The sequence below is a fragment of the Mobula birostris genome, chromosome 3 (genome assembly GCF_030028105.1).
Source record: "Mobula birostris isolate sMobBir1 chromosome 3, sMobBir1.hap1, whole genome shotgun sequence".
Taxonomy (NCBI): domain Eukaryota; kingdom Metazoa; phylum Chordata; class Chondrichthyes; order Myliobatiformes; family Myliobatidae; genus Mobula; species Mobula birostris.
In genome coordinates, this window is record NC_092372.1 from 54,051,061 (window position 1) to 54,078,968 (window position 27,908).

Genomic DNA, 27,908 nt, shown 5'->3' on the forward strand with positions numbered 1-27,908 from the left:
AAGCAAACTCCACAAAGACCACACCAAATATCAGCAACTCAACCTGAACTGCCGGAGTTGCAAAGCAGCAAGCTCTACGAACAATTCCACTGTGTCACCCATGTCCATTTGGAATTCTAAAAGGGAGGAGAAAAATTGTCCAGTTTTGCCTTCATATTTCCAGCAACTGCAGTTCCTGTGTTGTTTTTTTATCATTCCTCTGCCATTCTTCTCCTGTAGACAGATCAAGCTTTCATCACCTTCTCTCGCTGGTACCAACACTAATAGCATTAACTAGCCTCTCTTTTTGTTCTTTCCACCCCGCCCCTTCTCTGCAACTTAGAACTTCATGGATTCCTAAATTTTCCTCATTCTAATAAAAATCATCAACCTGAAACATTAAGTTTGTTCTCTCTCTACTCAAGAGCACAATAGTAGTGGGATTTGGCCATCTGGCTCCTTAAACCTGCCCTGCCTTTCAACATGATCATGCTTGATCTGGCCAGGGTTGAACTCCTCCTGTGACAGATCCCCGCTGCCCTCATTTTCCCAATCATTTAAATATTCATCTACTTCCTCTTTAAAAATGCCCAATGTTCTAACTGTCACAAAACCTTGGGCTAAAGAACTATAGGTTTTTAATGACCCCTAATGTACCTTATCTTGTAACTCTGTCTCATATATGGAAACATCTCAACTTCTATTGTATCATGTCTCCTTTAGGATCTAGCATATTTCAATAAGATCATTCATCATTCTTCTAACATGCAAAAAAAGTCTAATTCTTCTGGCTGTTCGTGCTTGAACCTTCTCATCTCTCAAGTCTAAACTGCTTCCAAAGCTAGTACATCCTTTTCTAAATAAGGGATCAGATGCTGCCTGACCTGTTGGGTACTTCTACAAATTTTTTTTAATTTCAAGTTTCCTACAATTACCATTATATACTGTTCAATCCCCATGTGTCTGATGTACAAAATACTTCATTGGTGAGTGCAAGTTTGTAATAGAAAGTGTCTAGAGAAATTCAGAATCAGAATCAGGTTTATTATCACTGGCATGTGACATGAAATTTGTTAACTTAGCAGCAGCAGTTCAATGCAATACATAATCTAGCACAGAGAGAAAAAAATTAATAATAAATAAATAAAACATAATAAATGAACAAGTAAATCAATTACGTATACTGAATAGATTTCTAAAAAGTATGCAAAAACAGAAACACTGTATATTAGAAAAAAGTGAGGTAGTGTCCAAAGATTCAATGTCCATTTAGGAATTGGGTAACAGAGTGGAAGCTGTTCCTGAATTGCTGAGTTTGTGCCTTCAAGCTTCCGTACCTCCTACCTGATGGTAACAGTAAGAAAAGGGCATGCCCTGGATGCTGGACGTCCTTAATAATAATAAAGATGTCCTGGGTACTTTGTAGGCTAGTGCCCAAAATGGAGCTGACCAGATTTACAATCTTCTGCAGCTTCTTTCGGTCCTGTGCAGTAGCCCCTCCATACCAGACAGTGATGCGGATTGTCAGAATGCTCTCCACCGTACAACTATAGAAGTTTTTGAGTGTATTTGTTGACATGCCAAGTCTCGTCAAACTCCTAATAAAGTATAGCTGCAGTCTTGCCTTCTTTATAACTACATCGATGTGTTGGGACCAAGTTAGGTCCTCAGAGATCTTGACACCCAGGAACTTGAAACTGCTCACTCTCTCCACTTCTGATCCCTCTGTGAGGATTGTTATGTGTTCCTTCATCTTACCCTTCCTCAAGTCCACAATCAGCTCTTCTGTATTAATGATGTTGAGTGCCAGGTTGTTGCTGCAGCACCACTCCACTAGTTGGCTGATCCTGTACACCCTCTCATCACCACCTGAGATTCTACCAACAATGGTTGTATCATCAGCAAATTTATAGATGATATTTGAGCTATACCTAGCCACACAGACATGGGTATACAGAGAGTAGAGCAGTGGGCTAAGCATACACCCCTGAGGTGCGCCAGTGTTCACCATCAGCGAGGATTATCACCAATCTGCAGAGATTGTGGTCTTCTGGTTAGGAAGTCGAGGATCCAATTACGAGGGAGGTATAGAGGCCCAGGTTCTGCAACCTCTCAATCAGAATTGTGGGAATGTTGGTATTAAATGCTGAGCTATAGTCAATGAATGGCATCCTGACGTAGGTGTTTGTGTTGTCCAGATGGTCTAACTTTTCAGAGTGAGGCAAAATAATCCAGAAACTACTGATGTTCTGTACTCTGGAAAACAACTATTGTCCATTCTTGCCTCCTGGCGCTTATCCCTGCAAGCCACCAAAGTGCTACACCTGCCCATTCACCTCCTCCCTCACCTCCATTCAGGGCCCTGAGCAGTCCTTTTAGGTGAGGCAACATTTCATCTGTGAATCTGCTAGGGTCGTCTATTATGTCCAGTGCTCCCATTGCAGCCTTCTCTATACTGGTAAGACGTGTCATAAATTGGACGACGTCTTTGTCATTCCAGCTGCCTAAAGTGGAACTTCCCAGTGGTCAAACATTTTAATTCAGATTCCTGTTCCCGTTCTGACATGTCGGTATATGGCCTCCTCCTGAGCCACAAAGAGGCCACCCTCTGGGTGGAGGACAATCCCTTATATTATGTCTATTATTCCAACCTGATGGCATGAATATCAATTTCTCCTTTTGGTTGATATCAATACCATCTCCCTCCCCTCTGCTATTCCCCAATCTGGTCTCGTTATCTCTACTTATCTGCCTAATACCTACCCCTGGGTCCCATCCTCTTTCCCTTTCTCCTATGGTCCACTCTCCTCTCCTATCTGATTCCTTCATCTCCAGCCCATTACCTTTCCTACACACCTGGCTTCATGTATCACTTTTTAGCTATGCTGCTTACTCTGCCCCCATCTTTTTATTCTGGCATCTTCTCCTTCCCTTTCCACTTCTGAAGAAGAGCCTTGGCCAGAAATATCGACATTCATTTCCATAGATGCTGCCTGACCTGTTGAGTTCCTCCAGCATTTTGTGTGTGTTACTTTGGATTTTCCACATTTGCAGAATTTTCTGTGTTTGTTATTTCCAAAAATGACGTCTTAAATAGAGTTAACTGATTGGATTTTTAGGCCAACTTTTCTTTAACTAAGTAGAACAAAGAATCCTTACTGTGGTAGGCAAAGTCTAAACTTGTAAATACAACTTAGAACAGTTAATTTGCTTAAAGAAAAACAAATACAAGAATCAAATACAGGTTCTCCTTTGGGTTATGATAGGATTCTGTTCCTGAGAACTGCTCACAATCTGAACAGCTTGTAAATAGACTTGAATGACAACATAGGCCAACCAAGGTCCCATTCATCCCAAAATGTCCTGATGGTCCCTCGTCCCCCACCCCACCATCCAAACTCTTGACATGGGTACTTGATAGGTAAAGTCACATTAATAAGGTCGAATCCTACCACTTCCCCCATCATTTCACACGTTTTCCTTCTCTGCAATGCCATCTTATCTTCCCTGTCACTTACAGTAGTATCCAGTAATATTAAATGTTAAAATGACTGAACTATTTGCAATTAATAATTAAAATCCTTTACAAGTTTCAAAATGACTAATAAAAGCAAGAAAAACCAAGACAATTTGAAAACATTACTGCTGTTGGTAAAAATCATGTTTCAAATACAAGCAAAAGTAGAGAAAATTCAGTGATCAATTACTTAGAGCTATTGTAGATTTAACTTATATGAAATAGCACATCAACCTCATCAAGTTTTATGCATTTTGCCATCCACTGAACAAAAATGTTAATCGTTGATTAACTACTTTAATCGCTTGTAACATGAGGGAATTGTGAGATGTTCTATACGATCTGGGTGACCTCATCTACAAGATGTTTCTCTAGCTGGCCTGTTTATGCACTGGACTTTGAAGTTTGAATGTTGGCTAGTGGAACTACAGTTCATCTGTGAGGGACCTTGGTCTACAAGTCCAAGGATATTTAATGTGCAGTATAGTCAAGAAGGCATACAGGTTACTTATTTTCACAAGCTGGGGCACAAAATATAAGAGCTGAAAGGTTAAGGCACAACTACAGCACTATGTGTAGGTCTGGTCAACACACTATAGGAAGGTTGCAATTGCACAGAAGAAAGCACAGATGAGATGCACAAGAATGATATCTGGGATGGAGTGCATCACTTAAGAGAGCCTGGAAAGTTTGGGTTTGTTTTGCTTGGAGCAGAGGACACTGAATCAGGTCCAGTCCAGTCAAATTTACTGTCATGTGCACAAGTATGTTGACGTACAGGTACAATGAAGAGAAACTTCACAGTTTTCTAACCTTAAGAATAATTGAGGCATACAAAATTATGAGGGGCATAGCTAAAGCAGATAATAAAAGAAGATCTTTTCCCCATTGAACTATAAAACCAGAGGGCAAAGAATAAACGTTTGAATGGATTTTGGAGGAAGAGATTTTTTTTAGATTGAGATGGTAACTACAATTTGGAAAGCACTTCTTGAGGGGATAATGAACCAGGCATCTAACAACATCAAAGAAAGTATACAGTTGAGCACTTGAATGGCCAAAGCCTAAAAGTTTATGGGGCAAGTGCTGAAAACTGAATTGGCATTTTTTAATGTATGACTCTATGATAAAGGGTAAGTGTTAAATGCTGAAGATTACTTTAGATACATCATTTCTTGATTCCCTTATGGAACAAAACCCTGAATCCGAAACCAGACATACCTACACCTATCTTTAAATTGTGCATTTTGTTCTTTTCTTTTTCAAACTTTTTATTAATATCAAAATGTTAAACATAAGATAGTATTAATACAAAGCTATTGGCATTACATTGTTAATAATTAACATATATAAATATAAACTCAGTTTGGCACACAGGTATTAAACCTCCCAAAATTGTACAAAATACAAATATAATATACAAAAAAACCCAGAAATAGCATGAAAAAGGAAAAAAAAACCCAAAAAACTAATCTAACAATGCTATCCAACTAAACTAAGGAAAAGAAAAAGACACGAGCTGTTGTATAACGTCAAAAAGAACCATTAGTGTCATTGATGCCACTCCTCTCTGCATATTTTTAAAAGAAATAGAATAGGTTTGGAAAAGGTCAAATTACATCATATGGAAGTGCTGAATAAATGGCCTACAAGTCTTTTCCAATTTAATAGAATTATAAATGACACTTCTAATTTTTTCTAAATTTAAACACAACATAGTTTGAGAGAACTAATGAAATTTGGTGGGAGGATTGATCTCTTTCCAATTCAGCAAAATGGATCTTCTAGCCATGAATGTACGAAATGCAATCATCCCACGAGCTGAAGAGGTTAAATGATCTGGTTCTATCATTGGTAAACCAAAAATTGCGATAATAGGGTGAGGTTGTAAATCAATACTCAGAACAGATGAAATAATATCAAAGATATCTTTCCAGTATTTTTTCAAAAAAGGACATGACCAAAACATATGAGTTAAAGAACTTATCTTAGAGTGACATCTATCACAAACAGGATTTATATGGGAGTAATAACGAGCTAATTTATCCTTAGACATGTGGGCCCTATGTACTACTTTGAACTGTATCAACTCATGTTTAGCACATATAGAGGATGAGTTAACTAATTGAAGAATTTTTTCCCATTTTTCAATAGGTAAAGTAAGCTTAAGTTCCCTTTCCCAATCATTCTTAATTTTATTAGATACATCTGGACGTATTTTCATAATTATATTATAAATAGTTGCTATTCTACCTTTCTGAAAAGGATTTAAATCTAAATTTTTTTCCAAAATATCTGTTGGATATAGATTTGGGAAAGTAGGGAGAACAGTATTTTAAAAATTTCTAATCCTTAAATATCTAAAGAAATGTGATCTAGGCAAATCATATTTATTAGATAATTGTTCAAAGGACATGAAACAATTATCCAAAAATATATCACAAAATCATAATATACCTTTGGTTTTCCAAGCCAAATTGGCTTGATCCATAATAGAGGGTTGAAAAAAAAAGATATAATAGGACTTGCTAGAATAAATTGATTCAACCCAAAAAATTTTCGAAATTGAAACCATATTTGTAAAGTGTATTTAACTATTGGATTATCCATTTGTTTATGCAATCTAGAAAGAGCAAAGGGAAGCGAAGTCCCTAAGATAGAACCCAGTGAAAACCCTTGTACAGATTTACATTCAAGATTTACCCAATGTGGACTTGAAATTATGTTCAAGTCCCATGACTAAAATTTTAAATATCGAATATTAATTGCCCAATAGTAAAATCTGAAGTTCGGCAATGCCAGACCACCCTCCTTTTTAGACTTCTGTAAATATCTATTACCTAACCTAGGATTTTTATTCTGCCATATATATGAAGAAATTTTAGAATCAACATTATCAAAAAAGGATTTAGGAATAAAAATTGGCACCGCTTGAAATAAATATAAGAATTTAGGTAAAATAATCATCCTGATAGCATTGATCCAACCTATCAATAATAGAGACATTGGTGACCATTTAGTAAACAGATGCTTAATCTGATCAATTAAAGTAGTGGTCACCAACCTTTTTAAGCCCAAGATCCCCTACCTCGACCTCAGTGAAAGGCAAGATCTACCTACTAAATGGTTTAGAGAAAAAACAGCTCAGATTGTACTTCCAATTTGAGGCTTTTTATTTGGGCGAATTGTATTTGAATTACACAAAATACTTTTGTCAAACTTTCAAATTAACTCAAACAAGAAAACACTGTAACTAGCATATCAAACAGGCTATAGCTGTCTTTCTTTAAGAATATTACAACACCTTTAATTCTAAGTTTCATTATTTAATTTTATTTCAACACGAAAAATAAATGAATAAAAATTGACGGTTGCACTCAGTGTGATGACTGGGGCTGAATACTTTCTGTTAGTTCCCTGAAATTTTGCTCATAACTACAGACAGCCAGTCTGAGACAGTCTGTGAGGTGTAGGGTTGCCAACTGTCCCATATTTCCCCCGCTAAGGTAGAACGTTCCTATGAAACCTTTCGTGCTGAAATGCTTTACGCCGAAGAAGCAATTTTCATTAATTTATATGGAAAAAAATTTTGAGTGTTCCCAGACCCAAAAAAATAACCTACCAAATCATACCAAATAACACATAAAACCTAAAATAACAGTAACATATAGTAAAAGCAGGAATGATATGATAAATACACAGCCTATATAAAGTAGAAATAATGAAAATTAAGCTAAAACCGATTCGTGGGGTAAAAAAATCGGCACATCACGCATGCGCACATAGGTGCCCGCGCAAGGTTTCATGGTCATGGTAGTCTTTCTCGGGGTAAACACAAATGTCCCGGGATTCGACTGCTACTTTTGTCTGTTATTTGCGAGTGAGAAAGTTGGCAACCCTAGTGAGGTGTCTGTCAGTAAGTTAGCTCCTGTACTTAGATTTAATAAATTTCATCTCTGAAAATGCAATGTCACATAGATAAGTTAACCCGAAGTAGGCACTGACTTTTATTGCTATAAAATCAACGTGCACACCGCGCATTGCTCGGCCCCATCAGTAGTAATTGCCACCAGTTTATGAATGGGGATGTCATTTTCATGGACATTTTTTAAACTCATTCTAAATATCATCACCTCTCGTTCCTTCCTTTAATTGCAAAAGAATGAGCAAGTCCTCCTTTGTTGTAAAATCCTGGAAAGCCATTCTGACAAGTACAACAAGCTGAGCTGTTTGCATAACATCCAGGGATTCATCGAACTGTAGTGAAAAAATATTCACAGAGTGACAAGTTGATCCACGTCCTCTGACAGTGATTCTACCCTCCTTGTCACTGTTGCAGGGCCAGGCAGTACATTATGTATTGCGGTTGTGATGCCGTTTTTGTTTTTAAAGTCATTAAAAACAGTCTCTGCGGTAATGGCCATTGCTTCCTTGAAGAAATCGCCATCTGTAAAAGGCTTCTTATGTTTAGCCAAAAGGTGACTTACACGAAATGATGCTTCAATAGCAGCCTTATTTTGAGCAGCATGATTTTTGATTGTTGGGCCTTCAACCCCGATTTCAGCTCCTCAACTTTCCAGGCACGAATTGCGCTCTTTGGTGGGCAGGTGTCTTTAAGTTCCTGGTTTTTGGTGTTGCGGTGCCACTCCAGATTCCCTCTTTTAGTCAGTGCTTGTGTTTGGTGGCACAACATGCATACACACTTGTCTTTCACCAACGTAAACAGAAATTCCTCTTCCTATTCTGGATGGAATTTGTATGTTTTTGCCTTCTTCCGTGGAGGCTCCGCCATGCTATCAGGGTATCAAGAGTGAGTGCCGATTGCGTTGCCTCTGATCTGAGCGGACATCCACCTAATTAATTAGCTTGTTTATTTTGGCTTTTTTTCTTAAAGATGTGCTGTGTTCATCCCGACTACCGCTGCACCCCTGCATGCTTCGCGGCCCGGAGGTTGGGGACACTGCCGTATATTGATGTTTGCGACAGTCTGTACTGTTACCTAATCTGATTGGTCACTTTGATGCAGCACAGGCTATGCTGAAAACGCGGTGCATGGCGGGGGAGCTATACACACATGCGCACTGGGCAGAAAGAACGGAACTAAACCACCACAACCCGGAAATAATCTCTCTTTACAAACAGCTTTTTAGTGAAAATATTGCTATATTACCATTATCCTAATTAGTATTACTTACTTTCATAATGCTCACATTACAACAGTATTTGTGTATTTATTTTTGATTCTTCTTCGGGATCTACTGGGAAAGTCTCAAAGATTGACCAGTCGATCGCGATCGACGGGTTGGCGACCCCTAAATTAAAGGTAAAAAATTAGCCTTAAATAAATCCTTGTGCTTTTTTGTAATTTTAACCCCTAAGTAAGTAAAATAATTGGTGACCAATCTACAAAAACATCTTTCTACGTTTCCATACATGCAAGAATCTGATTTGTTGGATACTATTTTGAATATGAATCCTTTAGTGAGAGGTTTCATTGGTAGAATTTATAATTTATTTTTACTACAGAAAGATAACCTCTCACTAAAGATTAAACAAGATTGGGAGAGAGAACTTAATATGACTTTTGTTAACAAAGATTGGTTGCGAGTTCTGAAAATGGTTATTCTTCTTCGATATGTGCCAATCATTGTTTAATTCAATTTAAAATTGTTCACCGTTATTATTTAACAAAGGAGAGGCTATCCAAAATATTTCCTAATATAGACAATTATTGTGATAGATGTAAAAATGAAGTAGCTACTCTGTCACATATTTTCTGATCATGTCCCTCATTGAAATCTTTTTGGAAAGCTTTATTTTCTACAATTTCTAAAGCTTTGAAGATTAATTTACAACCTAATACATTGACTGTTCTATTTGGAATAGTTCCGCAACATATTCAGGGTATTTCATTTTCAAACCAACATGTAATTGCATTCATCAAAGTTGCTGGTGAACGCAGCATCTCTAGGAAGAGGTACAGTCCATGTTTCGGGTCGAGACCCTTCGTCAGGACTAACTGAAAGAAGAGCTAGTAAGAGATCTGAAAGTGGAAGGTGGAGGAGGAGATCCAAAACGATAGGAGAAGACAGGAGGGGGAGGGATGGAGCCAAGAGCTGGACAGGTGATTTGCAAAGGGGATATGAGAGGATCATGGAACAGGAGGCCCAGGGAGAAAGACAAGGGAGGGGGGAACCCAGACGATGGGCAAGGGGTATAGTCAGAGGGACAGAGGGAGAAAAAGGAGAGAGAGAGAGAGAGAGAGAAAGAATGTGTGTATTTAAATAAATAACGGATGGGATACGAGGGGGAGGTGGGGCATTAGCAGAAGTTAGAGAAGTCAATGTTCATGCTATCAGGTTGGAGGCTACCCAGACAGAATGTAAGGTGGTGTTCCTCCAACCTGAGTGTGGCTTCATCTTTACAATAGAGGAGGCCGTGGATAGACATATCAGAATGGGAATGGGATGTGGAATTAAAATGTGTGGCCACTGGGAGATCCTGCTTTCTCTGGCAGACAGAGCGTAGGTGTTCAGCAAAGCGGTCTCCCAGTCTGCGTTGGGTCTCGCCAATATACAGAAGGCCACATCGGGAGCACTGGACGCAGTATATCACCCCAGCCGACTCACAGGTGAAGTGTCGCCTCACCTGGAAGAACTGTCTGGGGCCCTGAATGGTGGTAAGGGAGGAAGTGTAAGGGCATGTATAACACTTGGTCCGTTTACAAGGATAAGTGCCAGGAGGGAGATCAGTGGGGAGGGATGGGGGGGACGAATGGACAAGGGAGTCGCGTAGGGAGCGATCCCTGCGGAAAGCAGAGGGGGGGGGAGGGAAAGATGTGTTTAGTGGTGGGATCCCATTGGAGGTGGCGGAAGTTACGGAGAATAATATGTTGGACCCGGAGGCTGGTGGGGTGGTAGGTGAGGACCAGGGGAACCCTATTCCTAGTGGGGTGGCGGGAGGATGGAGTGAGAGCAGATGTGTGTGCAATGGGGGAGATGCGTTTGAGAGCAGAGTTGATGGTGGATGAAAGGAAGCTCCTTTCTTTAAAAAAGGAGGACATCTCCCTCATCTTGGGATGAAAAGCCTCATCCTGAGAGCAGATGTGGCGGAGACGGAGGAATTGCGAGAAGGGGATGGCATTTTTGCAAGAGGCAGGGTGAGAAGTGGAATAGTCCAGATAGCTGTGAGAGTCAGTAGGCTTATAGTAGACATCAGTGGATAAGCTGGCTCCGGAGATAGAGACAGAAAGATCTAGAAAGGGGAGGGAGGTGTCGGAAATGGACCAGGTAAACTTGAGGGCAGGGTGAAAGTTGGAGGCAAAGTTAATAAAGTCAACAAGCTCAGCATGCGTGCAGGAAGCAGCGCCAATGCAGTCGGCAATGTAGCGAAGGAAAAGTGGGGGACAGATACCAGAACAGGTACGGAACATAGATTGTTCCACAAAGCCAACAAAAAGGCAGGCATAGCTAGGACCCATGCGGGTGCCCATAGCTACACCTTTAGTTTGGAGGAAGTGGGAGGAGTTCCACATCCCATTCCCATTCTGACATGTCTATCCACGGCCTTGTCTACTGTAAAGATGAAGCCACACTCAGGTTGGAGGAACACCACCTTATATTCCGTCTGGGTAGCCTCCAACCTGATGGCATGACATCGACTTCTCTAACTTCCGCTAATGCCCCACCTCCTCCTCATACCCCATCCGTTATTTATTTTTATACACACATTCTTTCTCTCACTCTCCTTTTTCTCCCTCTGTCCCTCTGACTATACCCCTTGCCCATCCTCTGGGTTCCCCCTTCCCTGTCTTTCTCCCTGGGCCTCCTGTCCCATGATCTTCTCATATCCCCTTTGCCAATCACCTCTCCAGCTCTTCGCTCCATCCCTCCCCCTCCTGTCTTCTCCTATCATTTTGGATCTCCTCCTCCCCCTCCCACTTTCAAATCTCTTACTAACTCTTCCTTCAGTTAGTCCTGATGAAGGGTCTCAGCCTGAAACGTCGACTGTACCTCTTCCTAGAGATGCTGCCTGGCCTGCTGCGTTCACCAGCAACTTTGATGTGTGTTGCGTTAATAAATGTTTGTCCTTTTTATGTATAGTTCAGGTAAAAATACAATAATTTCAATTATTAGGGAATATTTGACCAGAATGTTAAGTTAGATGTTAAAAATTCTGACTCATCAGTCTGCACTAGGCGTTTTCATTTAAATGATTTTTGAAAAGTTAAATCAATATTGATCAACAGAGTACAGGATGTTTCTATTTGTTATGAACTAAGGTACCCTTTTTTTCTGTATTAACTATATTATTAAAGCAAAATGGGTGGAGTATTTCTGAAGTGAACAAAAATACTAGAACTGGATAGTAGGTTAGGTTGCATCTGTGAAAACACAAAATTAATTTCTGAGGTACAGTATATGCCTGTCAAAGGAACCGGAGAAAGAGATAAACTCAAATACAAAAAAGGGTTGGAGAGAGTTCAAGGAATAGTCTATGATTTTGAAGAAAGCAAATGAAATGGAATCATAAAAAGAAATGACAGCATAAGAAAAGTGAGAACAAAAGTGGTCAACTCATGCCTTCTGCCCTAGGCTTTCTCACCAACAGAAACATCCTTTCAGTATCGACACTGTCAAGCTCTCTCAGAATCTTGTGCTGAAGCACATTGAAATGAGAACATTTCTCATTTTTCTAATCAAGTACTGCCTATTCGGATCAGGAGCAGTTACAGTGCTGAAGAAAGGCCTAAAAATTTGTATTTCATTTGAAAGAAAAAGCTAAGGAATCCTTAAAAAGCTTTGACCTGAAACATTAACAGTTGCTTAATCTGGAGATTTTTAAAAATAATTTTCTGTTCTTAAACTTGCACTTCCAAAATTTGTATTTGGTGATTTTCAATTTCCTACAATTATTATTATTACTATTTAAATTTTAAATCCTGAACAAATATGTCACAAATAAGATCTATTCTATAATCTTCATGTTTAATAAGTATGAAAATACAACTTGTGATGGAGGGGAGAGTTCACTGAATACATAGGAAAACATCACAAGGAAAGCACTCCCCACTGTATTGAATAGACTTTATTCCTTACGGCTTTCACATATACGAGGAGTAAAAATCTTTACATTATGTCTCGTCTAAATGTGCAATGTGCAATTTATAGTAACTTGTAATAAATAGTATGTACAACAGGACAGTCAATATAACATAGAAATACAACTGTATCAGCATAAATTAATCAGTCTGATGACCTGGTGGAAGAAGCTGTCCTGGAGCCTGTTGGTCCTGGCCAAACCAAACTAAAACCAAAACATTTGCCACTGCTGGTGACCCTACAGATTTGTTATACCAACATGACATATCCTCACTCCAATAATGCTGCCTCCAAAATTATTCAATTCTTTATTAGCAATTAGCAAACACAGTCCTGAAGCAATGAAAATTAAGCAAACCCAAGTGTAAGATAATTGTAACTGAGTGTTATTTAGCAGTCAGCAAAAGATGCAACCTCCGTTGGCCTCTAGATACAAACTACTCCAAACAAGGCACAGATATGTAACTTATTCCCTTTTGAATTGAATTGAATTGACTTTATCACTTACATCCTTCATATACATAAGCGGCAAAAATCTTTATGTTACGTCTCCATCTAAATGTACAATGTACAATTTATAATAATTTCACTTTTACTAATAATATAGTAATTTCGCTTTGACCATGTCCATACTCATGTGACTAGTTACCATAATAAACATAATAAATGCACAACACAAAATACTAGCAAATATAGAGAACAGATGCCTGGCTCCTACACCCACTATTGAACACATCTACTGCACAAAGATCAATGTCATAAGAAAGCAGCATAACATTAAGAATTCCCACCATCCAGGCCAAGCTCCCTTCTCACTGCTACAATAGGACAGGAAATATAAAAAGCTTAAGTCCCACATCATCAGGTTCAGGAACAGTTATTACCCTACAGTCATCAGGCTGCTGAATCAACATGGATAACTTCACTCTCTGACTGTACAACTCATGTTCTCCGGATTTTATTTATTTATTTAATATTTATTTCTCTATCATTTATCTATTTACTAATTTTCCTGTTGATTTATTATTTGCACAGCTTGTCTTCTTTTGCATATTGGTTATTTGTCAGTCTGTTTAGTTTTTCATTGACTCCATTGTATTTCTCTGTTCTATTGTGAATGCGTACAAGAAAGTGGATCTCAAGGTAGTACACGGTGACGTACACATACTTTGATAATAAGTTTTACTTTGAACTGTGATCTAAGCTTACAGTGACAAATTATACTTCAATTCAGTGCTACAATTTTGTGTTATAAGTGCTCACTCCGATTTACAAATATGCACAGTATAAAAAAGATACTGAAGAAAAAAATATGTACATGACTATTTCTTCATGCATCAGGATACTTTAAATTAATTTACCATAGCATTTTACATGGTACAGGGCTGTTACAGAAGGATTCTTACATTATCTTCAAAGCAGATTTTAATTACATCAAATTAAATTAATTTTCTTTAACAAGTCACAATAAACTAAAATTAAGGCATCTTAAAGTACATACCACCAAGAACTCTTTCTTGTCTACCATTTCATTGCCATCAGTATCAAACATGTTGAAAGCTATTTTAAAACCTGCATGAGGCTCTGCAACATGCATGAAAAAGATAAATTAGTTATAAAATAGTAATAACAAATTAATGCAAAATATTCATTTCTGGTTTTGATGCATCGATTAACCAAAGTATAAAACTTTAATAGATACAGAACTTAAAATACTAAATAAACATTTAAGATATGTACATTATCAACATGCAAGAGACAATCACATTATTTAAAATTCAAATAGTGTGATAGACCACTAATTTAAAATAAATACACCTTTGCTTATGATTTTAAAATTGATTCAAAAAAACTTGCAAGTATACATGTTTATATTTCGCTATAAGTAAATGTAAAAGGACACATAATTTTTCTCAAGTTACAAACAAGTTTTTGGAAAAACAGCTTTCTGCTGCATGTTATTTGGTTTACACTAATTTCCTGATTTATTAATGATTTCACCTGTCATTAAGGTTTTATTAGAAGACACGCTGCATAGTTTCAAGTAGTTTTCAATTGCATGAAGAACAAGCTGCAGAATTTACTAATACCTTTAATTTGAAAACAAACCCTATGCTGCAATGCAAATTATATTAATCACTTCTGAGAATATTTTCATTATTGCTAATTGGGACTACACAGATGAGAATATAATTAGTAACAACTTGATCAAATAATTGCAAAAATTGAATTTAAAAACTAATCTTTTTTCATCTGGAACGAAGGGTACGTCTACACTACGCCAGATAATTTTGAAAACGCCGGTTTTCAGTAAAAATGACAGGTGTACACACTAAGCGTTTTTCAAAATATCTCTGTCCACACTAACACGGCTACTTGGGCAAATCTCCTCTACTGGACATGTGCAGGACACACAGAAAACAAGCGAAGAGGAAATGGTATACTTCGTGCGCGTTTGTCCAGTTACAGAGTAGAAAAAGTTAAAAGGAATTGCTCTTGGCTCTCACGCAGCAGGACTTAAAACTAAAAAAAAAACAAATACTGGAGCGTATGGAGGCAACCCACAGGGAGTTCACGGACAGTATGACCCGGCTGACAACGAACACTGAAAAACTGACTACCTCTGTTGCATTAATAAAGCACCTTGTTAAATGTATAAAACATGTCTGCATCAGTGTTATCTTGTATTTCCATACAATGTTACATTAGGCTGATACACATCTATTGTCAGAGAAGTACTTGCATAAATAGGTAAACCACCTCCATACAAGCAAGGACAGAAAACAGGGCAAAGTGAGTATACTTATTTATTCAGTAAGCTATGGGTCAAAGTATTTGGTGAGTACATTTCTAACTCTTCTGGCTTCAGTCTCGTTGCCGTCTGTTCTGAAATTGTTAGGTTATGTGGGGGGTTGCGTTTAAGAAAACAATGAAATGCTGCGCTGCGTCAATCTGTTCCGGCACATCATGACAGCGTTTTTAAATAGTCAAAAAAGCTCACTTTACAATTTAACTCTCACGCCATTCACACCAACTGTGCTTTATAACAACCGTATGGCAGTGCTTGTGCAGTACCAAGCAGAAGCAGAAAAAGCATTGTTGTTGTGGTGTTGTCATGACAGCGTTTTTAAATCTCTCTGTTTACCCCGTACACACTACAACGGATATTAGGCGTTTTCAGATTTATTCACTCTGGAGATCGTTTCTGAAAGTCTCCGTTTTCGGGGGAGGAAAACGCCGCTTTAGTGTGGACAGAGGGTCAAAACGAAGAGAAAAAGCTTTGTTTTCAAAATTATCCGGCGTAGTGTGGACGTAGCCAAAGTCATGTTAATATTTCCCAGAACAAAGGAAAAAAAGAACTGGCCAAAACAGAAGAACAAAAGAAAATAAATGAATTTGAAACAGAAGAAAAAAGATGAATGCAGCTATATCAAGATTTGAAATAGCTGTGATTCAGACTCAAAGGTTTCAAAACATCTTGAGGAATGCAATTTACTGGTATGTGAGAGTTCTAAAATATGCTTAGCATTTGAAATGATTAAATATGCCATTTTCTGTACTTACTTGTTAATATGCACAGAAGAAACAAATATTCAGTGTAGGCAATCAGACCTAGAGAAAATCAGTGGTATAACTGATTATTATATACAAAAAAATTAGCTGTAGATTTTCAGCATTCAGAAGCACATTTGAAAACAAAACATGGAATGTACGAACTGCAGTGCATACTCAAATGGTTTTCTAATATGTCAAAACCATCTAGTATCGTAAGTGAAACAACTACAATCAACTTTTAGAACAAAATTTCCTGTTTACACTAAACCTGAATGTTAAAGTGCACATGTTGAGGTAGTCTTCTAACTTTACAACCTATTGCTTTTGTTCCCTAAAACATATAAAAATAGAGAACAAACAGTATAATTGACCTTCTAAGTGGCTACAAATTCAAATAAAATGGAGATACCTATAATGACATTCAACTGCTGATAAGATGCTCCTTGGGTTTTGATAACAGGGTGTAAAACATCCTTATGTAATCACTCAATTAGTGTGAACAGTTTTTTTGTTTTTATTTGTTTTACAACAAAGAGATTTCCTTCTAACAAAGAGAACAGCATCTAATGGGCAACAAATAACTAAACATGAAGCAAATTGCTAGCCCCTGAAACTATTTGGTCTTTTGTCTATTATAGTAGATTGTAACCAACTGTCAGCTAGCTATGGTTGACTGAAATTAGGCTATGGGAGAAGGATTTTGGAACAGTCACCACAAAATAGACCACAAAGATAACACAAAGAAGACCTGATAATTTTACATTAGTGCCACCATTACTGTTTAAATACCAGGATTGATGTACAATACCTGTTAAAAAGGCCTGTAAATTTTCAGATCCTGCTTCACTGCTGTATTGGTAAAAGAAAATCACTAGCTAAAAATGCTGCAGCTTCTCAATTCTGTTCCAAAATGGCATGCAGAAATTAATGTGGCAAGGCAAATGAACAATACTTCAGTGGAGGAGCTAGCCATACTTGATAGACTGCAGGAAAAGTTTTAATAATCGCTGAAAATATTTATAAAGAAAATTGGTTCCTTCTCCATATTGTTTATAGCTCTTTGAAAGGATAGTCTCATTGGAGGGCGCACTCATTGAATTACAATAGAGGTTGTAGACCTCCCAAATTCTTACCAAAATATGTAAAAAAAAAGTGTCAATATCTTTCTTACATCATGGTCTCTGGGGGGAATGTATGCTGCACAGTGTGGAGATCCAGATCGAAAAAAATATCAAGAAGTGAGCTAAAAGAGTAAAAAGTATACTGTCACAAAATCCTATGCAATTAACAGCATGTAAAGTATCCTGGAATAATGTTTAAATTAATGATGTAGTAACCCATCTGGAGGCACAAATTTGAATCACTCCATGGCAACTAGGGAATTTGAATAAAAATCCAGTTTCAGTAATGTTCAAAGTTCAAAGTAAATTTGTTATCAAAGTAAGTATATGTCACAATATAATACCCTGAACAACACACATAAAAGTTGTTGGTGAACGCAGCAGGCCAGGCAGCATCTATAGGAAGAGGTACAGTCGACATTTCGGCCTGAAACATCTCGTACCTCTTCCTATAGATGCTGCCTGGCCTGCTGCGTTCACCAGCAACTTTTACGTGTGTTGCTTGAAATTCCAGCATCTGCAGATTTCCTCGTGTTTGCGTTTTTAATACTACCCTGGGATTCATTTTATCTTGTGGACAGTCACAGTAAATGCAAAAAACACAATAAAATCGGTAAAAAAATGCACACAAGGTTGACAAACTACCAATGTGCAATAGACAACAAATTAACAAATACAAAAAAGAATAATGAGAAGAAGAAATAAGAAATAAATATTGAGAACACAAGATGAAGAGTCCTTAAAAGTGGGTCCATAGGTTGTGCTGTTCAATGTTTGGGTGAGCCCTTGAGGTTGGATGCGGGGATAGATATGACCACAGGGGATACTCCAGACAAAAAACACCTGTATTTGTGTGCAGTCCTGATGAAGCAGCCAGTGGAAAGACTGGACACAGGTTACACAATATGACTGACCTTCCTGTTGTCCTCACCGACAGAGCAAGAGATCAAGTCCATCCATTAACAGTGTTAAGAGTGTTTTTGGGGGTTAACTCATAGAGCTAATAACTTCAGCAACTGACTTCAGCCACCAGTCTTCAGATTTGAATATGAACTGTGGATTGAACGACCAAACAATGCTGATCTAACTTTGTTATTTGGATGTCATTTGGTTGGCTGTAGTGTGGATGTGAAGAGGAAGGTGTGAAGGTGGTGTGTAGTTCAAAGGAAGCATCACAAGTATGGAATTGTCCTGAATTGTCCTTTGTGCTTTAGCATATAAAATGTCATGCAGTGTCTCTGTATGACACCTGCTGTGACTCATTTTGTCCAATAGAGACATGTCATACCTAGCAATACTTCTCTCCAGTGACTTTGTTCACAGGGCAACAACAGTGTCATTACAGAGAATCTAAGTGAAGAACACTAGCCTGCTGCATCACATCTGACCACACCTGATGGAAGCAGTCCCACAGATGAAAGAGAACAGAAATGCAAATGTAGAAGATAAAGGAGAGAGAGCATCATCAAATTAGGAATAACGTTTTGAAGTATAACGGTAACTATACTTTGAAATGAAGGCTGGCTCTTGGAGGTAGATGAGTAGTTACATAGATCAAAATAGCAGGGATCCAAGTTAAGGCAGAGACATCAAGATCCCCAACCTCAATGGCTTGGCAAACGGAGAAAGAGAGAAGAAATTACACACAATGTTATAAAGCAGCTGCTCCAGCTGAATGGTGAGTGAACACAATTAAGCTGAACCCTTTCAGTGGTTGGCCAAGCGATCAAAAGGACAGACTGGGAAGGGGTGCCACCGCTCCTTGCAGCTATTTGATTAGAGACCATTCCAAACCCTTCTGTAGATTGACTGCAAAAAGACTGGTTGTCAAGATCATTCTGATAATCTTCTGTCACGGCATGGAATGTGAAATGTTGTCTGAGAACCTGAACCAAAGTTACCTTACCTGCCCAAAGAGTAACTACTGACAGCCACTACTGATAGTTTTAGCTATTCGAGATTGAAGGGGTGAAGAGGATCAAATTTCCAGAACGTTTTATTGGCTTCTCTGCAGTGTCTTGTAGATAGCCAATTAGGGATGTTAAAGAGTGCGGATGTACATACTTATAGATTAGGGGAGGGAATTAAGTGAAGGGCATTTTCACTGCCTCCCTTAATCAGATTGTCCTTAAAGCTTAGCCTTCCTGGAGCAGATTTCTGTCAAGAGGCCAAAAGGAAAGTATGTTAGGGAGTATTCCGGAGTTTTATGAATATAGCAGATATTAATTCAAACAAGAGCCAGGCTTCAGTTCTGTAAATGTAAGTAAGTTGAAGCTTACAATTAGCCTTCAGTTTTTTTTGTAGGTTGCATGCAGTAAATTGAAGTTAGTAAATTGAAGCACAGACTGCTGCACAGACTAAGGGATTGCAGAAGCAAAGCCAAATGTTAAAACAATGGGATAGTGTTAACTGGTCTGCATCAAACCGGGCAACATGGCTAAGCTTATTGGCACCATTGTGACTTGAGTGCAAATTGGCAGACCAGATGGATGTTGTCACTTAGCATATCAAACATGGTCACATAGTTTTTGAGTACTTTTCATAGTTGTGTACTCAGAGACAGCCCTGAAAACATGAATTTTGGGTCTCTGACTCTCTGTCATCAAAAGGTTTTAGAATATTTGGTGCCTTTATTCAGATATATCTCCTTATTGTGTTAGATGTAACAATGGAGAAGCTTCACTAATTCATATGTTTTGGACTTGTCCGAGTCTTGAAAAATATTGGAAGGAAGTATTCCAAACTTTCTCGGTGCTTTTTAAAGTAAATTTTAAACTTAATCCTTTCACTACCTTATTTGGTATTGTTGGAGGAAATGATATTATTTTGAAATCACATGATTTGCATAGTTTGGCCTTTATTTCTCTTATAGCCAGGAGGGCATTGTTGCTTAAGTGGAACGATGCCACTCTGCCTACTCATACTCATTGGTTACATGATGTTATGTCTTGTTTAAATTTAGAGAAGATTAGCTGTTCAATTTCTGAACCTAGACAAGATTTTTTAACATTGCAGGGACTTCTTTTGAATTATTTTCAAAATCTTTGATTTGCTATTAAGCACAGATGTTGGCTAACAATATGTTTTATTATATGATAAGGATTCTTTCCTTTTCTTTTTTTTAACCAAACAGCTGTTTTTTTCTGGTAGTGGGTTTAGATTTTTCTGTATAATAAAAGTATCTCTTTTCAATATTATGTTTAAATTTAATGTATACAGATATGGGGTAATGAGACTATATTTGTGATTCCAGTATATTGTAATCGATATATATTATATATCCTACTGTACTCTGTATTCTTTTATGTAAGAAATCAATAAAAATATTGAAAAAGAAAGAAAGAATATTGGTGCTAATTAGTTTTTCCCAAAGGCATTTGAATCTTCAGAGGTGTCTTATCAATTACCGTGTGCTTACACTATGTATCTCAAAGGAACTATCTGTCAACACAAAGTATTTAGTAAACAACATCATTGTAACTATTGAAATTGTATTGGATCACCTAGACATAGTCCTTCCGATTGTTGAGGGCATCTTCAAGAGCTGGTTCCTCCCGAACACTGTAATCAGCACTAAGGACCCATGCTATCCGGATTTGTTACCACCATAGGGAGCTACAGAAACCTTAAGACTCATACTCATTTATTCAGAAACAACTTCATCCCCTCCACTATCACATTTCTAAACTGTCCACTAACATGTGAAGACTAACGCATTATTCCTATTAATTTTTGTAATTTATAATTTAAGCCTTTGCACTGTAAGTCATATAAGTCAGCAATAATAAATCTGATTCTGATTATTATTGCTGACTTACAGTGCAAACACTTAAAATTACTCTAAGTTACAAAAATAGTTTGATATTCTATGCCAGAATACATCATAACAAGATCTGTAAGCCCATGCATTTCAGTGGAGATTTTACAGGTACAAAGAAAACAGCTACATTTCCCTTCATTATATGCTGCTAGAGCAATGCCGAATTTATCTTAAGTTTTTTTTGATGCAAACTTTCAACGGTCATTTCATGTCTGTTGGAATTCTTCTGAATGTTAGAAATAGCTCAGGTTTAAACCAGGAGAGGGTTTGATGTCTGGCAGCATACAGCCATTGCAGCTGACGAAGGGTCAGAGCCATCTCTATTTCCTGAGGAGACTGAGGTCCTTTAACATCTGCCGTACGATGCTGAGGATGCTCTACGAGTCTGTGGTGGCCAGTGCTATCATATTTGCTGTTTTGTGCTGGGGCAGCAGGCTGAGGGTAGCAGACACCAACAGAATCAACAAGTTCATTCATAAGGCCAGTGACGTTGTGGGGATGGAACTGGACTCTCTCACAGTGGTGTCTGAAAAGAGGATGCTGTCTAAGTTGCATGCCATCTTGGTCAATGTCTCCCATCCACTACATAATGTACTGGGTGGGCACAGGAGTACATTCAGCCAGAGACTCATTCCACCGAGATGCAGCACAGAGCGCCACAGGAAGTCATTCCTGCCTGTGGCCATCAAACTTTACAACTCCTCCCTTGGAGGGTCAGATACCCTGAGCCAATAGGCTGGTCCTGGACTTATTTCATAATTTACTGGCATAATTTACATATTACTATTTAACTATTTATGGTTCTATTACTATTTATTATTTATGGTGCAACTGTAACGAAAACCAATTTCCCCTGGGATCAATAAAGTATGACTATGACTATCATTGGATTTGTGAATTTGACTTACAGGTGGCCCCCATTTTCCAAACGTTCGCTTTACGACACCTTGCTGTTATGAAAGACCTATATTGGTTACCTGTTTTCACTAACACTGTTACGAAAAAAGGCAGTGCACGCCCGAACAGCCAAGCTCCTCCCCCGGAACTGCGTTCTAGCAGTCATTGCTTAAACACGTGCTTTACCTCGATTTATTTTGTGCGTCTGTTAGCAAGATGAATTCGAAGGTATCGGAAAAGCCGAAAAGAGCTCGTAAGGGTGTTACACTTAGCATAAAACTAGACATAATTAAGCATTTCAATCGCGGTGAATGAAGTAAGGACATTGTCTGCACGTTGAAATTGTCTGCGTCCACCATTCGCATTATTTATACACAGAGAGAAAGAATTTTGAAAGCTGCCGATGTTACTGTTGGTTCTGCTCGTAGCAAAGTGGTCTCTCTTAATCGGCATCCAATAATGGATAAAATGGAAAGTCTGTTGCTTGAGTGGATTGATGGGTGTACAAAGCGTGGTGTTCTGTTAAGTTTTCTTATACTTAAGGAGAAATCAGTCAGTCTGTTTAATAAGCTGAAACAGATAGCACTGGACGATGATGATGAAAGTGTTGCGAAAGTCAAATTTAAAGGTAGTCATGGGTGGTTTGATCAGTTTCTGAGGCGAAGGCAGCTTCATAGTTTAACGTTTACTGGAGAGAGTGCTTTGGCTGATACTGAAGCTGCCGAAAAGTTCCCAGCAGAACTGAAGAAAATAATTACAGAAGGTGGTTATTCGTATAAGCAAATGTTTAACTGTGACGAAACTGCAATTTATTGGAGTCTTCCCGATTCCGGTAAGTGATACTACATTGTACATACATTATTTCTACTTTATATAGGCTGTGTATTTTTATGTGTTATCTTGTATGATTTGGCAGCTTCATAGCTTAAAGGTTACTGGAGAGAGTGTTTCTGCCGAGAGCGTTTCCGTCAAGAGTGCCGCCGTGAGATTTTCGCTGCGCTAAACAGTGCTGCAGAAAAGTATTTCTACTTTATATAGGCTGTGTATTTATCATATCATTTCTGCTTTTACTATATGTTACTGTTATTTTAGGTTTTATGTGTTATTTGGCATGATTTTGTAGGTTATTTTTTGGGTCTGGGAAGGCTCAAAATTTTTTCCCATATTAATAAATGGCAATTGCTTATTCACTTTACGACATTCCAGCTTACAAACCATTTCATAGTTACGTTCTACCTTCGGACAGTGGGGGAAACCTGTATTTTTATTCTATCCACCTCACTTATCCTAGTGCCATGCAGGTCTTATGGGCAAATCAAGAATGTCTTCAGCCTGAAAGTTTGACTTTTATTGGTGAAATTCAAGGATGTGGAGGCAAGGGAGATCCAGCAATGAATGCCTGACATGCAAAATCTAGGACATTATTTTCTCTAAACAATATTAAAATTACAGTACAATATAGAGAGAATAGTGCATGGTAAATGACCATATGGAACCATTCTAATAACAATATTATTACTGTTTGGATTACACAGAATTTATGAAATGCAGATTTCTGAATAATCCATGAACACAATAGCTTGTTATTCCTATTTCGTTACATTATTTATTTTGTAGTTTGTAGTAAATCTTATGTCTTTTCACTGGACTGTGACCAGAAAACATCAAAGTTCATATCATGTAAGACAGTGATAATAAACCGATTCTGATTCACATACTGTGCTACAAAGTTGAGTATTTAGCTGTATTACTCCATGGGTGGTGGGGTGGAGCTATGTTCCTACCAAAGGAGGTGTAAGGCACCCCTTTCCTCTGCTAGCCTGTAGGTCACCCTTAGGCAAGATGTAGCACCTGCTTAGCCCCCCAATCAGGGTCACATGAAGCCATGGGAGCAGTTGATGCATATCACAAGTACTGGTTATGCAACCACTGACTTACCATCTCTAAAGAGCATTGATAATAGCCGGGGTCATCCATCTTAGAAACAGAGAAACCTACAGCACATTACAGGCCCTTTGGCCCACAATGTTGTGCTGACCATGTAACCACTCTAGAAACTATCTAGGATTGTCTTAACGCATAGTCCCCGATTTTTCTAAGCTCTATGTACCTATATAAGAGTCTCTTAAAATAGTGGTCCCCAACCACCGGGCCACAAAGCATGTGCTACCGGGCTGCGAGGAAATGATATGATTTGGCGATATGAAACGATATCAGTCAGCTGCACTTTTCCTCATTCCCTGTCACGCACTGTTGAACTTGAAATAACCTAACCAAATCATACCAAATAACACAGAAAACCTAAAATAACACTAACATATAGTAAAAGCAGGAATGATATGATAAATACACAGCCTATATAAAGTAGAAATAATGTATGTACAGTGCAGTTTCACTTAACAGAATCGGGAAAATCAAGCCAAAACCGATTTGTAGAAAAAAAATCAGCACGTACACGCATGCGCACACAGGTGCCCGTGCAAGGCTTCATGGTCATAGTAGTCTTTCTTGGGGTAAACACAAGTGTCCCGTATTTGACTGCTACTTTTGTCCCTCATTTGGGAGTGAGAAAGTTGGCAATCCTACTTGAACACCCCCCCCCTCCCCCCCCCCCCCCGCCCGTCGGCCGGTCCGCAAGAATATTGTCAATATTAAACCGTGGTGCAAAAATGGTTGGAGACCCCTGTCTTAAAATACTCTATTGTATTCATCTTGTAAAGACACTGCCTAGAAGAAAGTAATGGCAAACCACTTCTGTAAGAAAATTTGCCAAGAACAGTCATGGTTATGGATGGGATCATGATCACCTACATCATACGACATGGTACATAATGATGATGATGATGTATTACTCCACACACACACACACACACACACACACACACACACAAAATTAAATAAGTGGGGCAAAAAGAGAAAAAAGGAAAATTCTGAGGTAGTGTTAATGGGTTCATTGTCCATTCAGAAATCTGACAGTGGAGGGGAGGAAGCTGTACTTGAAACATTTGTCTCTTCAGGCTCCTGTACCTCTTCCTTGATGGTAGAAAAGAGAACAAGTCATATCCTGGGTGATGGGAGTTCTTAATCACTGCCTGGTATGGGAACTGTACTTCCCCTAATCACAGGACTCTGCAGAGTGATGCGGACCACCCAGTGCATCTGTAGATGTGAACTTCCCAATATTCAGGACATTTAGAAAGACAGGTGTGCGAAAAGGGCCCAAAGGATCATTGGGGTCCCAAGTCACACCAATCACAAACTGTTACAGCTGCTACCATCTGGGAAACGGTACCGCAGTATAAAAGCCAGGACCAACAGGTTCCGGGACAGCTTCTTCCACCAGGCCATCAGACTGATTAATTCATGCTGACACAACTGTTCTATGTTATATTGACCGTCCTATTGTACATACTATTTATTATGAATTACTATAAATCGCACATTGCACATTTAGATAGAAACGTAAAGATTTTTACTCATGTATAAGAAGGAAGTAAGAAATGAAGTCAATTTAATTCAATGATGAATGCTGCTTTTTTCAGACATTATCTTCTGAATGTGTCCTGAATGCAGGGGAGGCTAGTGCTCATGATGGAGCTGAATGAGTTTACAATTTTCTGCAGCTTTTTCCAGTCCTGAGCAATGGCCCCTCTGGTGATAGAACCATTTGGAATGTTCTCTACGCTACATCTGTAGAAATTTGGTAGTATCTTTGGTGATATACCAAATTTCCTTAAGTTCCTAATGAAACATACCCACAGGTGTGCCTTTTTTGTAATTGTATCAATACACTGGAAAGAGGATAGATCGTCAAAAGATGCTGACACCCAGGAACTTGAAATTGCTCACCCTTTCCACTTCTGATCCCTCCATGAGCACTGGTGTGTGTTCCCTCACTTCCCCTTCCTGAAGTCCACTATCAATTCCTTGGTTATACTGACATTGAACACAAGGTTGCTGCAACACCACTCAACCAGCTGATCTATCTCACTCTTGTAACCTCCTTGTTCACATCTGAAATTCTGTCAAATATTTGCGTCATTAGTTAATTTATAGATGCTGTTGAGTTGTACCTAGCCACATACTCATGGGTGTATTAATATGAAATGGCTATTTTTTGTAATTAGCTGATGATGCTATGCAATGTGAATAGGTAATAAGAGACAGTAAATGTGACATAGATTTAGAGATAAATTATGTAAACTTGGAATCATGAGCAATGTTTAATACAAGTCTTAATGCCTCATTGCAACTTACTGAATACTGAAAGGCCTAAATAGAGTGGATGTGGAGAGGAATTTTTCCTATAGTTTTTGGGGGGGGGGGGTGTCTAGAATAGAGGGATGCCCATCTAGAACAGAAATGAGAGGGAATTTCTCTAGCCAGAGGGTGGCAAATCAATGGAATTCATTGCCACAGACATCTGTGGAGGCCAAGTTATCGGAGGTTGATAGGCCCTTGATTAGCCTGGTATCAAAGTTTACAGGGAGAAGGCAGGAGAATGGAGTGTAGAGGGATAATAAGTCAGCCGTGATGGAATGGTAGAGCATACTCGACGGAACAAATGGCCTAATTCTGCTCATATGTCTTATGGTTTTACTATGATAATCTCCTCAAAAGTATCTCCATTGACTCTGTGCCTCCTACTCAGAATTTCTTTCACACCTTCATCACTGTCATCCAAACATGCAGCTGCCTAGACTTAAAGTTCCTGAAATCCCTCCCCATATTTTTCATTTTACCACTCCCTGAAGCATTCCTCAAACTCTTGTCCTCAACCAAGTTTCTGGTCACCCTTTCTGAAGTCTCCTTTGGCTTGGTGTCAATTTTTGTTTCATTACATTCCAGTGAAGTGCCTTTTGAGTACCTTAGAAAAGAATGTTATCCTTGTCTATAGTTCTAAAAAATAGGCCATTGGAAGTGCTGGTATCAGGCAACTCATTGTTTATTAATCAACGTACAAAGATCATACTGCAAAGGTATCTTATATTACTTGGATGTTTGAGTGCATTATACAATTGAAACTCAATAGACTGTAAATTGCTCATTGAACACCTGATATTTGTTGAACAGCTGACCTGTGCAGCAAAACTTGGTAAGCAATAATGAAAAATATTTTGTGCTATTTGCCCTTTTGTAAATAATTGTGTGACCTAAATGCAAGTTGATTAACTGATAATTATTGTTTGAAATATACATTTTTGCTCAAGATTAAAACACTGTACAACTATACCTTTTGCAGTAGTAGTAGTAGAGAATGGGTAACAAAGCTGTATTAATATCACTAGATAGAACACAAGATTGATTAAACACATATCAACTTTTTGAACAAATTTTTAAAAAATAGATGTTGAAGTTAATGAGTTTCTCTATAACTCACAATGGGAAGGAATTTAATCTAAAACCTAACTTTATTGCTTATGCAGAGGTCACACAGTTCTGAATATTTGCACATAGGTCTTCGTGAAATATGATGTGCATAAACATGAAAGCTGTGAGCTAGCAGGGTGGTATCAAATGGCATGTGACACCACACCTTAAAATCGTGCAAAATTCATTCATGCAAGAGCTTGAAATAGATTGGGTAATAGATACATTCTCAATAAATTTGGTCTTGTATGATTATATATGAACCTGCAGATTCAAATGTAAAATTTTTTTCCTCCAGTCATGAGTGTGATATTACTACTCTTTGACTATATTCCCTCCAAGTATAATCAATGTTTATATAAATGAAAATACTTAATGCCTACTGAATTACAAAGTGTTGTTGTGTTTCTTTGTGAATGCCTTTAAATTCTTGTTCAAATAATTGACACTGACAAGACAGAAGGTTAAATAGATGTCGTTAAGTTGAAAAATTCCACAGCAACACCTCACAAAAAGCTTTCTTACATACATTGTAACTCAATGCTATT

At 38.2% G+C, this 27,908-nt stretch overlaps 1 protein-coding gene across 4 annotated transcripts in view; it reads right to left on the bottom strand.

Moving 5' to 3' along the window:
• Positions 1-27,908, bottom strand: part of micu3a (mitochondrial calcium uptake family, member 3a) — a 178,723-nt gene that overhangs the window by 57,507 nt on the left and 93,308 nt on the right. For all 4 annotated transcript variants that reach the window (XR_011885347.1, XM_072252655.1, XM_072252656.1 and 1 more), the window contains exons 5-6: positions 16,162-16,209; positions 14,099-14,181 (exon numbers count right to left, since the gene is read on the bottom strand). Coding sequence is in view for 3 of the 4 variants with exons in the window: in XM_072252655.1 (XP_072108756.1) it covers positions 14,099-14,181; positions 16,162-16,209 (131 nt within the window). In the remaining variant the exon portion in view is untranslated. The remainder of the gene's footprint in view (positions 1-14,098; positions 14,182-16,161; positions 16,210-27,908) is intronic.